The sequence below is a fragment of the Hyla sarda genome, chromosome 6 (assembly GCF_029499605.1).
Source record: "Hyla sarda isolate aHylSar1 chromosome 6, aHylSar1.hap1, whole genome shotgun sequence".
NCBI lineage: Eukaryota > Metazoa > Chordata > Amphibia > Anura > Hylidae > Hyla > Hyla sarda.
Genome location: NC_079194.1, coordinates 37,979,524 through 37,996,375, shown reverse-complemented (window position 1 = coordinate 37,996,375; position 16,852 = coordinate 37,979,524). Strand labels below are relative to the sequence as shown.

The 16,852-nt window shown below is 46.9% G+C and overlaps 1 protein-coding gene across 3 annotated transcripts in view; it reads left to right on the top strand.

The window, feature by feature from the left end:
- The window catches only part of LOC130275495 (coagulation factor XIII B chain-like), a 131,026-nt gene that overhangs the window by 78,965 nt on the left and 35,209 nt on the right, over positions 1-16,852 (top strand). For all 3 annotated transcript variants that reach the window (XM_056523541.1, XM_056523542.1, XM_056523543.1), the window contains exon 3: positions 8,070-8,267. In XM_056523541.1, the coding sequence (XP_056379516.1) occupies positions 8,070-8,267 (198 nt within the window). The remainder of the gene's footprint in view (positions 1-8,069; positions 8,268-16,852) is intronic.

The following is a 16,852-nucleotide window of genomic DNA, read 5'->3' as shown; positions in this document are numbered from 1 at the left end:
TATGTAGTGTGTGCTTGGTGTTAAATTTATCTATAGCGGTGTGTGATTAAAAATCACACACTGTTATATTGGGAGGGGGGGGGGGGGAGTGTGGGGGCCAAATGCAGTGCCCTGAACCCCTAATAAGGCCTGGGTCACACTGAAAAAACTGCAGTAGAACCTTGGGGACCTATTAGGGGGTCAGGGGGGGGGGGGGTTTACTTTTATTTTTACCTGTCCCTGGGCTGTATTCTGTCCCTGGTCTACGGGGGATCTTCTGTCCTGAGGGGGTCTTGTTACGCCGAGCGCTCCGGGTCCCCGCTCCTCCCCGGAGCGCTCGCTACACTCTCGCTACTGCAGCGCTCCGGTCAGATCCACTGACCCGGTGCGCTGCGATACCGCCTCCAGCCGGGATGCGATTCGCGATGCGGGTGGCGCCCGCTCGCGATGCGCACCCTGGCTCCCGTACCTGACTCGCTCTCCGTCGGTCCTGTCCCGGCGCGCGCGGCCCCGCTCCCTAGGGCGCGCGCGCGCCGGGTCTCTGCGATTTAAAGGGCCACTGCGCCGCTGATTGGCGCAGTGGTTCTAATTAGTGTGTTCACCTGTGCACTCCCTATTTATACCTCACTTCCCCTGCACTCCCTCGCCGGATCTTGTTGCCATTGTGCCAGTGAAAGCGTTTCCTTGTGTGTTCCTAGCCTGTGTTCCAGACCTCCTGCCGTTGCCCCTGACTACGATCCTTGCTGCCTGCCCCGACCTTCTGCTACGTCCGACCTTGCTTCTGTCTACTCCCTTGTACCGCGCCTATCTTCAGCAGTCAGAGAGGTTGAGCCGTTGCTAGTGGATACGACCTGGTCACTACCGCCGCAGCAAGACCATCCCGCTTTGCGGCGGGCTCTGGTGAAAACCAGTAGTGACTTAGAACCGGTCCACTAGCACGGTCCACGCCAATCCCTCTCTGGCACAGAGGATCCACCTCCTGCCAGCCGGCATCGTGACAGTAGATCCAGCCATGGATCCCGCTGAAGTTCCTCTGCCAGTTGTCGCCGACCTCACCACGGTGGTCGCCCAGCAGTCACAACAGATAGCGCAACAAGGCCACCAGCTGTCTCAACTGACCGTGATGCTACAGCAGCTACTACCACAGCTTCAGCAATCATCTCCTCCGCCAGCTCCTGCACCTCCTCCGCAGCGAGTGGCCGCTTCAGGCCTACGACTATCCTTGCCGGATAAATTTGATGGGGACTCTAAATTTTGCCGTGGCTTTCTTTCTCAATGTTCCCTGCACTTGGAGATGATGTCGGACCAGTTTCCTACTGAAAGGTCTAAGGTGGCTTTCGTAGTCAGCCTTCTGTCTGGAAAAGCTCTGTCATGGGCCACACCGCTCTGGGACCGCAATGACCCCGTCACTGCCTCTGTACACTCCTTCTTCTCGGAAATTCGAAGTGTCTTTGAGGAACCTGCCCGAGCCTCTTCTGCTGAGACTGCCCTGTTGAACCTGGTCCAGAGTAATTCTTCCGTTGGCGAGTACGCCGTACAATTCCGTACTCTTGCTTCAGAACTATCCTGGAATAATGAGGCCCTCTGCGCGACCTTTAAAAAAGGCCTATCCAGCAACATTAAAGATGTTCTGGCCGCACGAGAAATTCCTGCTAACCTACATGAACTCATTCATCTAGCCACTCGCATTGACATGCGTTTTTCCGAAAGGCGTCAGGAGCTCCGCCAGGATATGGACTTTGTTCGCACGAGGCGTTTTTTCTCCCCGGCTCCTCTCTCCTCTGGTCCCCTGCAATCCGTTCCTGTGCCTCCCGCCGTGGAGGCTATGCAGGTCGACCGGTCTCGCCTGACACCTCAAGAGAGGACACGACGCCGCATGGAGAATCTCTGCCTGTACTGTGCCGGTACCGAACACTTCCTGAAGGATTGTCCTATCCGTCCTCCCCGCCTGGAAAGACGTACGCTGACTCCGCACAAAGGTGAGACAGTCCTTGATGTCAACTCTGCTTCTCCACGTCTTACTGTGCCTGTGCGGATATCTGCCTCTACCTTCTCCTTCTCTACTATGGCCTTCTTGGATTCCGGATCTGCAGGAAATTTTATTTTGGCCTCTCTCGTCAACAGGTTCAACATCCCGGTGACCAGTCTCGCCAGACCCCTCTACATCAATTGTGTTAACAATGAAAGATTGGACTGTACCATACGTTTCCGCACGGAGCCCCTCCTAATGTGCATCGGACCTCATCACGAGAAAATTGAGTTTTTGGTCCTCCCCAATTGCACTTCCGAAATTCTCCTTGGACTACCCTGGCTTCAACACCATTCCCCAACCCTGGATTGGTCCACTGGGGAGATCAAGAGTTGGGGCCCCTCTTGTTTCAAGGACTGCCTTAAACCGGTTCCCAGTACTCCTTGCCGTGACTCTGTGGTTCCCCCTGTATTCGGTCTCCCTAAGGCCTATATGGACTTTGCGGATGTTTTTTGCAAAAAACAAGCTGAGACTCTACCTCCTCACAGGCCTTATGACTGTCCTATTGACCTCCTCCCGGGCACTACTCCACCCCGGGGCAGAATTTATCCTCTCTCTGCCCCAGAGACTCTTGCTATGTCTGAGTACATCCAGGAAAATTTAAAAAAAGGGCTTTATCCGCAAATCCTCCTCTCCTGCCGGAGCCGGATTTTTCTTTGTGTCCAAAAAAGATGGCTCCCTACGTCCTTGCATTGACTACCGTGGTCTTAATAAAATCACGGTAAAGAACCGCTACCCCCTACCTCTCATCTCTGAACTCTTTGATCGCCTCCAAGGTGCCCACATCTTTACCAAACTGGACTTAAGAGGTGCTTATAATCTCATCCGCATCAGAGAGGGGGATGAATGGAAAACGGCATTTAACACTAGAGATGGACACTTTGAGTATCTGGTCATGCCCTTTGGCCTGTGCAACGCCCCTGCCGTCTTCCAAGACTTTGTTAACAAAATTTTTCGTGATCTCTTATATTCCTGTGTTGTTGTATATCTGGACGATATCCTGATTTTTTCTGCCAATCTAGAAGAACACCGCCAGCATGTCCGCATGGTTCTTCAGAGACTTCGTGACAATCAACTTTATGCCAAAATGGAGAAATGTCTGTTTGAATGTCAATCTCTTCCTTTCCTAGGATACTTGGTCTCTGGCCAGGGACTACAAATGGATCCAGACAAACTCTCTGCCGTCTTAGATTGGCCACGCCCCTCCGGACTCCGTGCTATCCAACGTTTTTTGGGGTTCGCCAATTATTACAGACAATTTATTCCACATTTTTCCACCATTGTGGCTCCTATCGTGGCTTTAACCAAAAAGAATGCCAATCCTAAGTCATGGCCTCCTCAAGCGGAAGACGCCTTTAAACAGCTCAAGTCTGCCTTTTCTTCGGCTCCCGTGCTCTCCAGACCTGACCCATCTAAACCCTTCCTATTGGAGGTTGATGCCTCCGCAGTAGGAGCTGGAGTGGTCCTTCTACAAAAAAATTCTTCCGGGCATGCTGTTACTTGTGGTTTTTTTTTCTAGGACCTTCTCTCCGGCGGAGAGGAACTACTCCATCGGGGATTGAGAGCTTCTAGCCATTAAATTAGCACTTGAGGAATGGAGGCATCTGCTGGAGGGATCAAGATTTCCAGTTATTATTTACACCGATCACAAGAACCTCTCCTATCTCCAGTCTGCCCAACGGCTCAATCCTCGCCAGGCCAGGTGGTCTCTGTTCTTTGCCCGATTTAATTTTGAAATTCACTTTCGGCCTGCCGATAAGAACATTAGGGCCGATGCTCTCTCTCGTTCCTCGGATGCCTCGGAAGTAGAGCTCTCTCCGCAACACATCATTCCTCCTGACTGCCTGATCTCCACTTCTCCAGCCTCCATCAGGCAAACTCCTCCAGGGAAGACCTTCGTCTCTCCACGCCAACGCCTCGGAATCCTCAAATGGGGTCACTCCTCCCATCTCGCAGGTCATGCGGGCATCAAGAAATCCGTGCAACTCATCTCTCGTTTCTATTGGTGGCCGACTCTGGAGACGGATGTTGTGGATTTTGTGCGAGCCTGTACTGTCTGTGCCCGGGATAAGACTCCTCGCCAGAAGCCTGCTGGTCTTCTTCATCCTCTGCCTGTCCCCGAACAGCCTTGGTCTCTGATTGGTATGGACTTTATTACAGACTTACCCCCATCCCATGGCAACACTGTTGTTTGGGTGGTCGTTGATCGATTCTCCAAGATGGCACATTTCATCCCTCTTCCTGGTCTTCCTTCAGCGCCTCAGTTGGCAAAACAATTTTTTGTACACATTTTTCGTCTTCACGGGTTGCCCACGCAGATCGTCTCGGATAGAGGCGTCCAATTCGTGTCAAAATTCTGGAGGGCTCTCTGTAAACAACTCAAGATTAAATTAAACTTTTCTTCTGCATATCATCCTCAATCCAATGGGCAAGTAGAAAGAATTAACCAGGTCCTGGGTGATTATTTACGGCATTTTGTTTCCTCCCGCCAGGATGACTGGGCAGATCTTCTACCATGGGCCGAATTCTCGTATAACTTCAGAGTCTCTGAATCTTCCTCCAAATCCCCATTTTTCGTGGTGTACGGCCGTCACCCTCTTCCCCCCCTCCCTACTCCCTTGCCCTCTGGTTTGCCCGCTGTGGATGAAATATCTCGTGATCTTTCCACCATATGGAAAGAGACCCAAAATTCTCTCTTACAGGCTTCATCACGCATGAAGAAGTTTGCTGATAAGAAAAGAAGAGCTCCCCCCATTTTTTCTCCTGGAGACAAGGTATGGCTCTCCGCTAAATATGTCCGCTTCCGTGTCCCTAGCTACAAATTGGGACCACGCTATCTTGGTCCTTTCAAAATTTTGTGCCAGATTAATCCTGTCTCTTACAAACTTCTTCTTCCTCCTTCTCTTCGTATTCCTAATGCCTTTCACGTTTCTCTTCTTAAACCACTCATCATCAACCGTTTCTCTCCCAAACTTGTTTCTCCCACTTCTGTTTCCGGCTCCTCGGACATCTTCTCCGTAAAGGAGATACTGGCCTCCAAGAAGGTCAGAGGGAAAACTTTTTTTTTAGTCGATTGGGAGGGTTGTGGGCCTGAAGAGAGATTCTGGGAACCTGAGGACAATATCCTAGACAAAAGTCTGCTCCTCAGGTTCTCAGGCTCTAAGAAGAGGGGGAGACCCAAGGGGGGGGGTACTGTTACGCCGAGCGCTCCGGGTCCCCGCTCCTCCCCGGAGCGCTCGCTACACTCTCGCTACTGCAGCGCTCCGGTCAGATCCACTGACCCGGTGCGCTGCGATACCGCCTCCAGCCGGGATGCGATTCGCGATGCGGGTGGCGCCCGCTCGCGATGCGCACCCCGGCTCCCGTACCTGACTCGCTCTCCGTCGGTCCTGTCCCGGCGCGCGCGGCCCCGCTCCCTAGGGCGCGCGCGCGCCGAGTCTCTGCGATTTAAAGGGCCACTGCGCCGCTGATTGGCGCAGTGGTTCTAATTAGTGTGTTCACCTGTGCACTCCCTATTTATACCTCACTTCCCCTGCACTCCCTCGCCGGATCTTGTTGCCATTGTGCCAGTGAAAGCGTTTCCTTGTGTGTTCCTAGCCTGTGTTCCAGACCTCCTGCCGTTGCCCCTGACTACGATCCTTGCTGCCTGCCCCGACCTTCTGCTACGTCCGACCTTGCTTCTGTCTACTCCCTTGTACCGCGCCTATCTTCAGCAGTCAGAGAGGTTGAGCCGTTGCTAGTGGATACGACCTGGTCACTACCGCCGCAGCAAGACCATCCCGCTTTGCGGCGGGCTCTGGTGAAAACCAGTAGTGACTTAGAACCGGTCCACTAGCACGGTCCACGCCAATCCCTCTCTGGCACAGAGGATCCACCTCCTGCCAGCCGGCATGGTGAGAGGTCTGATCACAGCAGAGGGGACGTCCCTGGCTCCTTCTGGCAGCTCTGACCACTGACAGAACTTAGCTGGCAGAGCGGCGAAAAGAGGTGGGATAACCCCTTCCCAGCCGGCTGCTATTGGCCAGACGATCATTGGTCCTTAAGTGGTTAATATTATTGGTTTACGTATAACTCCATTTATAAATGTGATTCATGACATCATGGATGCTAGCAGTTTTTATAACTGACTGTGAAATCCACCTGTGGGCATTTTCCAAAGCTGCGGGCGATATTTACTATATGCACCTCTTGGTAAAAGGGCTCATAAAAAGGTGCATCAACCTTATAGAAGCAACAAATTCATTCCATGTTGAGGCAACGTGGCTGTAGACCGCAAAATCTGAGGTAAAACTCAAAAGGTGCCATATTTATTAAGATCGTGCACCTTTATAGCAAATTGGGGTGCAAATTAGTAAAAAAAAAAATAATAAAACATACAACATTGATAAATGTCCCCCCATGTCTTTTAGATGTAGATGCAAATGAACTATCCCCAAACTGACTTTCATATTAGGAGAAACATTACTTTGATTTAAAGGGGTTTTCTAGGAAAAAACTTTTTTTTTAATATATATCAACTGGCTCCAGAAAGTTAAACAGATTCGTAAATTACTTCTATTAAAAAATCTTAATCCTTTCAGTACTTATGAGCTGCTGAATTTGACTTGTTCTTGTTTGCTCTCTCATGACACCTGTCTCGGGAACTGTCCAGAGTAGAAGCAAATCCCCATACCAAACCTCTTCTACTCTGTGCAGTTCCCGAGACAAGCAGAGATGTCAGCAGAGAGCACTGTTGCCAGACAGAAAAGATCAACTCAACTTCAGCAGCTTATAACTATTGAAAGGATTGAGATTTTTTTTTATAGAAGTAATTTACAAATCGATTTAACTTTCTGAACCCAGTTGATAAATATAAAAAAAGTTTTTTTCCTGGAATACCCCTAGACCTGGAAGGAAAGTCTAAGGCTTGGTTTACATATATCCAGTATCTCACTCTAAAATTCACTACAACTGAAGACAAAGGCCCTGATTTACTATTGTCGGGTTGTGCTCCAGATTCTGGCACATTGAAAAAAAATAAAAAATAAAAAAAAGGACCAACTCTCCATTTTATTGAAAAAATCTGAAAAAGTGGCATGGCGGTTGGGGGAGTAGGCGTGGCCACAGAAAAGAGGCATGTCCCTGACATTTTCACAAAAATCCCAACATATTTACTAAGGTTTCCACAGAAAATGTGGTGGATTTGAGCTGAGGAAAACCCCACATATCAGAGGATGTGTAAAAGAATTCAAAATGTAGGGAAACATTAGTAAATACCATGGAAAATGTAGGGAATTAAAACCCACAAAGAAAACTACACTCCACTCTTAGTAAATCTGGGCCATAGTGCATCAGTGGGCATCAGCTGTTCTGTAATGAAGAAAACTTTGTCCCTGTAGCAGAATGTGACCCTTCGCACAGGGACATTGTTTTCTGCTTTACAGCCCGCTCCTTGTCTCTCCATCACCGCTATTCTTTCTCAGGGGGACTTGGACACATTTTCACAGTTTCTCCGTACATATTCCGACCGCTTAGACAGACAGTGGAGCACAGTCAGAGGAGCGCTCCAAAGCCTCTCTCCCACCCGTCCTCACATCTATTACCTGCCGGCACCGCACATCTACCATCTGCTCGAAACCAGTTGCTAGACTACAACTCCCACAATATGCCCTTACAGTGAGGACATGCTGGGGGTTGTAGTCTTGCATCAGCTAGCAGAAGGATAGTGGATGTGTGGCGCTGGTGGATGGGAGAAAGGCTGGGAGATGTGAGGAAAAACGGTGTCCCTGTCCCCCTGAGAGAGGGTAGCGGGATGGAGTGAGAGGGAGCGGGCTGTAAAGCAGAAAACAATGTCCCTGTGTGGAGGGTCACATTCTGCTATAGGGACACAGTTTTCTTCATTACTCCGGCTTTCCAGAAGGTAAGTGTATAAATCATCTCACTTATTTTACAGTGGTACAATGGTGGAACAGGAGGAAACTTATGTCGTTGCATATATTTTACTTGACTTATTGAATTATTGACTAGAATCAGATGTAATTTTGATGAATATAATAAAAAAAAATGTCCATTTATGTTTCAGAGCCATGTACTGCAAAGGAAAAGGACATGAGAGACAATAATATAAGGATAAGGTGGATACTGGGAAGAAAGATTTATCTTAAACATGGTGACATGATAGAATTTATTTGCCCTAATGGATATCAGGCTCTTCCTGGCACTCAGATGAAAGTTACTTGTGATCAAGGAAAATTGGAATATCCAAAATGTTTCAAAGCAGGTAAGTGTCAAAACACAGTGGCCCTCATTTACTAAGAAAATCGGGTTGTAAGTCTATCTTGCTTTCTTACCCGACTGCTTTTTTCCCCTGGTATTTATTATTATGTCGCATCCTGTTTGTCGCACGTGGGTTTTGTTGGTTTTGGTTTCCAACTCCTCTGAGCTGTCGGGAAAAAATCCACAACAATACAATAAATTCGGGTTGGAAACCTTTATAAATACGTGGGAAAGCTCAGAAATGTCGGGTTACGCCCCTTTTTCGGGTTTGGGAGAATCCACATCGGGTCCGTTGGGAAAAAATGTTGCATCGTGTCGCAGACTGGGGCACGATGTCTGCGACATGGCGCAGACAAAGATGCGACAAAAAAACCCGACAAAAGAGGTCGGGTTTAGAATAGTAAATGAGGGCCAGTGTTGTGGTAATTTTAACTGCATAACTCAATTATGAATTATGAATATGGTCATAAAAATTATTAATTATGAAAATTAAAAACATGAAAACTATCAAAAATTATAAAAATGATGATCTGGAAAATTGCAGACATATAGAATCGATACAATTCACATCTGAGCCGACTATTTCCTCAGATATTAGGTTATTTTTGACAAGATGATGTTAACAATAAGGAGGTAGTTTTCTAATATAACAAAATAATACAAAGGTATTGTTAACCCCTTAAGGACGCAGTGCGTATACATACACCCTCATTTCCGAGTCCTTAAGGACTCAGGGCGTATGGGTACGCCCTGCGTTCTTCCGGCCCCTGCAGCTCGCCGTTCAGCAGGCATCCCGGCATATCGCCCAGTGGGGTCCTGAGGTCCCCCATATAGGCGATCGCTGCAAATTGACGGTCAATTCAGACGTGTGACCCGATGACCCAGTAATATACACCACCAATCATCATCCATACTGTACTGGGAGGTGGCACTGTTGTCACCCCCCCCCAGTACAGCAGTGATTGGGTGGTTGCAGTGACCGCACCAATCACTGCAGTATAGGGAGGGAGGAGGTGGGTTCAGGAGTGCTCCGTTCTGCCCACTATTTCACAGAGATCTGGTGTGCAGGACGGAGCCCCGTGCTGCCATCTCCCCCCCCAGGGCCGGACTGGCCTAGCGGGATACCAGGAAGATTCCCGATGGGCACACAGTGGCTGCTCACTCACACAAGGTGCTGACACTAAGTCAGGACCTTGTGTGAAGCGGCCACAGAGAGGTGGAGCTATGAGCTGTAGGCTCCCAGCCCCGCCACTCACCCCAGCAGTACCTGCGCATCCAGAGCGCAGTGATTTGATTTTTATTTATTTTTAAATTTCCCTCCCCGGCGCCGCAGGACCTGCGATGATGTCACCGTCAGCAGCCACTGATCATGTGACTCCGACTCCTCCATGTGACTGATCACATGACGGTCCGTCATGTGATCAGTCACATGGAGGAGTCGGAGTCACATGATCAGGGGCTGCTATTATAGGCCTCAGCGTACCCCTACGCCCCCCAGCGTCCCATAGTTTCTCCCTCCCCCCTGCGGCCCAGAGAGAGTGAAGTATGCGGAAGCTGCGTCGGGCCAGTGTAGTGACCCGTGCCCCAGCGTTCCCCTGCGGCGCCGTGAATGATTGCCCTGCCGGAGCCCAGAGTCGTTGCCCTGGGGAAGAACGGAGAAGAAAAATGGCGTTCTTAAAAGTACTGTACCATATCCATTTCCTTTCCTCCCATACTATTGTTACTTGGTAAATGTATGACTTATATAGACATATTCAGTATTATAATGCATGGAAAATTGACACATCTATAAATTGCTTCACTATAGTGCTATAGTGAAAAATAAAATAATAATATATATATATATATATATATATATATATATATATATATAATTAGTGTACTGTAAAGGGATAAATCTAGGCGTGGCTACTAGAGATGAGCGAACTTACAGTAAATTCGATTCATCACGAACTTCTCGGCTCAGCAGTTGATGACTTTTCCTGCATAAATTAGTTCAGCTTTCAGGTGCTCCGGTGGGCTGAAAAAAATGGATACAGTCCTAGGAGACTCTTTCCTAGGAATGTATGCACCTTTTCCAGCCCACCGGAGCACCTGAAGGCTGAACTAATTTACGCAGGATAAGTCATCAACTGCCGAGCCGAGAAGTTCGTGACGAATCGAATTTACTGTAAGTTCGCTCATCTCTAGTGGCTACCGATGGCTGACATGGGGCTGGTCAGCAATTATTTCCAGGGCTGGTTTTAATCCCCAGTCCTGCCCTGTTCCCCCCTAATACACTAATACAGTGGTTCTTAACCTTGTTGGAGGTACTGAACCCCACCAGTTTCATATGCGCATTCACCGAACCCCTCTTAATTGGAAAAATAAAATATGATTTTTTCATATTCAAAACATAGGAGGTATATATTTAAGTATTTATTTATACATAGGTGCACAACATGAACAAAACCATTAAGAACAAAGAAAAAACCATGAAAACATGATTTTCACACAATCACATAATGAATATTTAGTGCAAATCAGTGTGACTTCTGCTGTTGTCTTTCAGAGACCAGTTCAGAAATGTGCGGCTTTACCTTGGCAAGTGCCACTCTCAAGTCATTTTCCCAACAATAGCAGTGTTCCCCCACATTAGGCAGGCAGTGTTCCCCCACATTAGGCAGGCAGTGTTCCCCCACATTAGGCAGGCAGTGTTCCCCCCACATTAGGCAGGCAGTGTTCCCCCACATTATGTAGGCCAGTGGTCTTCATCCTGCAGACCTCCAGATGTTGCAAAACTACAACTCCCAGCATGCCCAGACATCCAACGGCTGTCCGGGCATGCTGGGAGTTGCAGTTTTGCAACATCTGGAGGTCCACAGGTTGAAGACCACTGATGTAGGCAGTGTTACCCCACAGACATACAGCCTCCAGCCATATACAGTGTAAGGCTGGAGGCTGTATGCCTGTGTGCTGCCCACTTCAGTGCTCAGACCACTGCTTCGGCTGTAGCACCGAAGATGACGTGCCGCTGGTCACTTACCAAGTTGGCCAGCGCGAGTCTTCCTCCTTCTCTATCCTCTGGTCCTCGGCACCTTCGTTTCCATGGGCGCACGCACTGGATGTCAGTGACATCCCGGCGTGCGCTATGTCCTGGCGGGGCCGCAGGGAGTTAATGGTGATGGGGGGACACAGGACGGGCAGGTTAGGGAGATAGAATCGCCCCACCCCACACGCAGCACATACACAAAGTTTCCCCCCCCTATATATTTATTTGTGTATGTGCTGCGTGTGGGGTGGTGCGATACTACCTTCCTAACCCTCCGTAACCTAACTAACTACCCTGCCCTAAGAATTAAAATATAAAAAAATAAAATAAAACTAATTAAAAAAATAAATAAATAAAGACTTCTAGCACAAAAAACCCTACGCCAAAGAAAAGTGTTTAACTAATCACTGGTGTGCACACTGATTAGTGCTTTGTGGCGGCAGGGGGCGCAGAAGTCAGTGGGGGGTCTTACCACTCAACCCAGAACAGTGGCTGGTGGCAACTACACAGACCCCCACACAAAATACCTGAAAAATAAAATAATAAAATGCTTAATACTTCACCCCCCCCCCCCCCCCCATTAGAGTAGGGAAATGACCCACAGGGAGTTTTCAGCGGAGGAGGCATATGCCTTACTTACCTCCGACTCTGAAATCATCACAGAGGATGAGGAAGACCCACACCTTCCTTATTTTCTAGTCCTCCTGATCATCTTCTGATGATGAGCCACCAAGGCGGCAGAGATGCCGCCATGGGAGTCCGCAAACCACCTCTTCTCCTGACCCTGTGGCCCATGCTAGTATAAGTCCCCCTGGCGTTCATACTAGTCAAGCCCCCTAGCCAAGTTTACTGGTGCCTGGTACCGGCAAACTTGTCTGGACTCAGCCAGCGGACCACGAGCCCGTGATTCCTAAGTTTGTTGGCGACTCAGGAATCAAGATTGACATTGGTGGGTTCACTGAAATGGACTATTTCAGTCTTTTTTTTTTCAGGGACGACTTTGTCAATCTGATGGTTGACCAGACGAACCTGTACACCCAACAGTTCGTCGCCGCAAACCCGGGCTCATTTTTAGCTAGACCCAATGAATGGTATGCCATCAATGTAGCCGAAATGAGGACCTTTTGGGGCCTCGTGCTGCATATGGGTCTAGTTAAAAAACCCAGTGTCAGACTGGAGTGGGGACTTCCTCTATCAGACCCAGCTCTACAGTATGGCAATGACACAGTTTGAGGCCATTCAGAAATGTTTGCATTATGCTGATAATGCAGCATGTCCCCCTCGAAGTGATCCCGCGTATGACCGCCTATATAAAATCAGACTGGTCTGGGGCCAAATTTGGGAGGCCTATGTCCCTAGGCGGGAGGTCACTATTGTTGAACTTTAATCAGCTTTAATGGGAGACTCAGCTTCCAGCAATACATTTTAACCAAGCGAGCGTGGTATGGCGTGAAGATGTATAAACTTTGCAAGAGTACCTCAGGGACGAGATTCCCGCTTTGAACCCCCAGAATGTCCCCACACTCTGGGTGTTAGCAGGAAAATCGTTTGGAGCCTTTTGCACCCATTGCAAGATAAATGTTACCACCTTTACGTGGATAACTTTTATACTAGTATCCCTCTCTTCACATCCCTCGCCGTCAGATCTACAGTCGTTGTGGGACAGTCCGGAAGAATCAAAGATGCCTTCCGCCCCAACCCCTACACGCTCCCATCCCCCAGGGTGAATCCCGTGCCTTTTTCCATGAAAACCTGTTGCTGGTCAGGTATAAGGACAAGAGGGATGTTCATGGGAACGGCAGCACTCCTGTCCCTTTACGAGGTACCGGTCCTCAAGCCTGATTGTATTCTGAACTACAATCAGTATATGGAGGGAGTTGATCTCTCTGATCAAGTCCTCAAACCATATGATGCCATGCGCAAAACACGGGTATGGTGCAAAAAAGTTGCTGTCTACATGGTACAGTACGCTGGCAACACAGGGACATTCCTGCAGTTTCAAGAGGTAGTTCTAAAGGCCCTCATCTTTGGTGACCGCCAAGGAGCAGGTCAGAGCAACACTGGAAATTTTAGTGCCCCGGATCGTCCCCAGCCAACACTTTTCAGGTGAGGTCCCCCACACTGGAAAGAAGGGACGATACCATAAAAAATGCAGAGTGTGTCACAGGAGGGGGATTCGGAAGGACACTACCACTCAGTGTGACACTTGCCCAGATCATCCGGTCCTCTGCATTAAATACTGTATCAGGAAGTATCACACTTCCATGCGGGATGTGCAATTGAGGTAATAGAATAGGGATGGCCACACACATCACATTCCCAGAATGATGATTCAGAGCATTGGGTTTGGGGCGGGCATAATTTTTACTTCCGGCTATACTCTGGGTCATCATTCTGGGAATTGGCATATCAGTATTAAAATTGCAATTTTATCCCCCCCCCCCCCCCCCCCCCATAATACATTTCATCCATTCCTGGAAAATAAATTTAGGGAACACCCATCTGTTCCAAATCTCCACTTCACCCCTATACACCTTCCTTAGGGGGTGTACTGTTTGTAAATGCGAAGAGTTCTCGCTCATGAGCTCTGTCGTATTTCCAGGCGACAATTCGGAGTCAGATGTTAGTTGTTCCCAGAATGATGAAGCAGAGCATAGATTGAAAATTGCAATTTTCAAAAGCTACCCTTCATCCACCCTTCATGGAAAATAAATTAAGAAAACACCTATGAGTTCAAAATGTCCTCTTTACCCCTATACCCATTCCTCAGGATTGGTACTTTCTGTAATGGTGTCACATGTGGGTGTTTCATTTTTGTATTTTCCTCTGAATGTATGTAACCGTCAACTACTGATATGCCATAGGCCTCAAATGCAAACAGACCTCTATGACTTTTGAGCCTTGTTGTTCACCCGCCCAGCACGTTACCCCATATTTGGATGTATTTATATAGTCAAGAGAAAAAGCCCTCCAAAATTTTTAACCCAATTTATCCAATTACGCCTTGGGAAAATGTTAAAAATTGGGTAACCCCAGCATTTTAGTGTAAAAAAATCTAATTTTTCAATTTACAGTCCACTGTTCAAAAAACCTTTGAGGTATAAGTACTCACAGTACTCCTTGTTACCTTCCTTGAGGGGTATAGTTTCAAAATCATGGTCACTTGCCAGGGTTTTTTTTTCTCCAGATTTTATGTCAGAACCTCAACCATTGCAGTGCAAAGCACCACTTTAGGCCTCAAATCTCATCGGTGCTGTCTCACTCCTAAGCTCTGTTTTGCACCCGCTTAGTGCTTTACTGCCATATATTGGGTTTTTCCTTATTCTGGAGAAATTGGGCTACAAATTTTGTAGAGCTTTTTTTTCCTCTTACTACACGTGAAACTAAAAAAAAATTTGGTTAATACCATAATTTTAGTGTTAAAAATCTAATTTTAGACTTTTACGGCCCACTGTTCAAAAAACCTGTTTAAGTACTCACTGTAACCCTTGTTATGTTCCTGGAGGGGTTTAGTTTCCAAAATGGTGTCACATGTGGGGGGTTTCTGCTGATCTATCATCATGGGAGGTTTAAAAATGCACATGGCCCCTCAACTTCAATTTCAGCAAAATTGTCTCTCCAAAAGACCAATGGCTCTCCTTCTGTTCTAAGACCTGTAGTTCACCAGCAGAGCACTGAACATCCACATATGGGGCATTTTCTTGCTGTTCTGGCACCCTGGGGACTTTCTAAATGCAACATGCTCCCCAAAAACCATTTCAGCAGAATTTCAAAAAGCCAAATTTTGCTCCTTCTCTTCTGAGCATTGTAGTGTGCCAGCAGAGCACTTAACGTCCACATGTGGGGCATTTTCTTAATTTGGAGAAATTGCTCTTCAAAAATGGGGTCCATTTGCACCTATTGCCCCTTGTAAAAAAGAAAAATTTGGGGTAACACCATAATTTTAGTGTTAAAAATCTAATTTTAACATTTTCATGTCCAGCTTCAACGCAAAGTCGTCAAACACCTGTGAGGTGTTAAGGTTCACTATACCCCTTGTTACGTTCCTTGAGGGGTGTAGTTTCCAAAATAGTATGCCATGTGGGGGTTATTTTGCTGTTCTGGCACCATGGGGGCTTCCTAAATGCTCTAGTATACAGAGTAGTAACCGAGTTATTTCAATGTGTAGAGTGTATAAACAACTCCTATACGACAGAGCTCCAGCCTCTCTGTTCAATGATTCATGATTAGACACACAGGTATAGGACGCAACTCCAGCTGACACGCCGGCAACAGGATTTTAGGTGAGTATACACATGAATGTTCTGACTCACGGTTTAGTAGAAAGTTTCTTTCATGTTTATTCAAGTATATTCGGGTATTGTCTCGCAGGACATCAGGTTAGCAGCATAATATGCAAGCAGCAAAGGTGGATACAAGCTCCGTGCTCCCTTCAGTCATGGCCCAATGTTTCAGGGGCAAGCCCCCTTAGTCATGCGCAATGGCTGCCCGGAACATGAGCGATTAAATAGAAGTAAAACAGCTGAAAAATATTAACCCTTTAAAACATTGATCATTATGCGCATAAATATTTATCATTAGGGTACAACTGTAAACAACTATAAAAATACATTGAAGTTACAGCATTCATTCATCCCTCTCGGTGCAAGTGTGTCCAGTTCTGTTATCCAGAACGTTTCTCGCTGTAGCAAACGTTTGCGGTTTAAATCCTCATTGGTCTGAATAGGGACCTGTTCTAACACCTGCCATCTAAGTTCTGAAATTTGGTGTTCTGCCTCTTTAAAATGTCGAGCTACGGTGGTTTCTCCATATTTAGTGGATGCGCTATCTGGTAGGTCTTGTACAGATTTCAGTAACCTTTTTCTAATAGCTGACTTGTGTTCAGTAATCCTAGTTTTTATATTTCGAGAAGTTTGGCCTACATACCCTTTTCCGCACGGGCATTTTAATAAATAAATGACATTGTCAGAATTACAAGTAAAAAAGCCTTTGCTTTTAATTTTATTCCCTTTACTTGGGTGGGTGACATTGTCCCCTTTGATGATGTTATTACAATTCGAGCACGAGAGGCAAGGGTATGTGCCATATTTCTTAGCAGCCAAAAACGTTTGTCTATCTTTTTTCTTTTTAACGATATCACTTTTAATTAGTTGATCTCCAATAGATTTGCCTTTTTTATGTACATACATAGGTACTGTGTTAAACAGATGTCCGTATTTTTCATCATTTCTTAATAATCCCCAGTATTTTTGAATCGTGTTTTTAACCATCTTACTCCTTTTATCATATGTACCTACATATAGAATCTGTTTTTTATCTTTCTCTTTTCTAGTTGATCTAGTCCTCAATTGTTCTCTTGTTAGTTGCCTTATTTTCTCTTTCTCTTTCTGGATTTTATATTTATTATAACCTTTTACAATAAATTTATTTGCAATCTGTTCGCTAGTTTTTTCGTATTCTATGTCTGTACTTGTAATACGACGAGCTCTTATAAACTGGCTTCGGAGTAGGCTATTAAAGATGTTGGGAGCATGGTAACTATTTTTATGTAGCATATT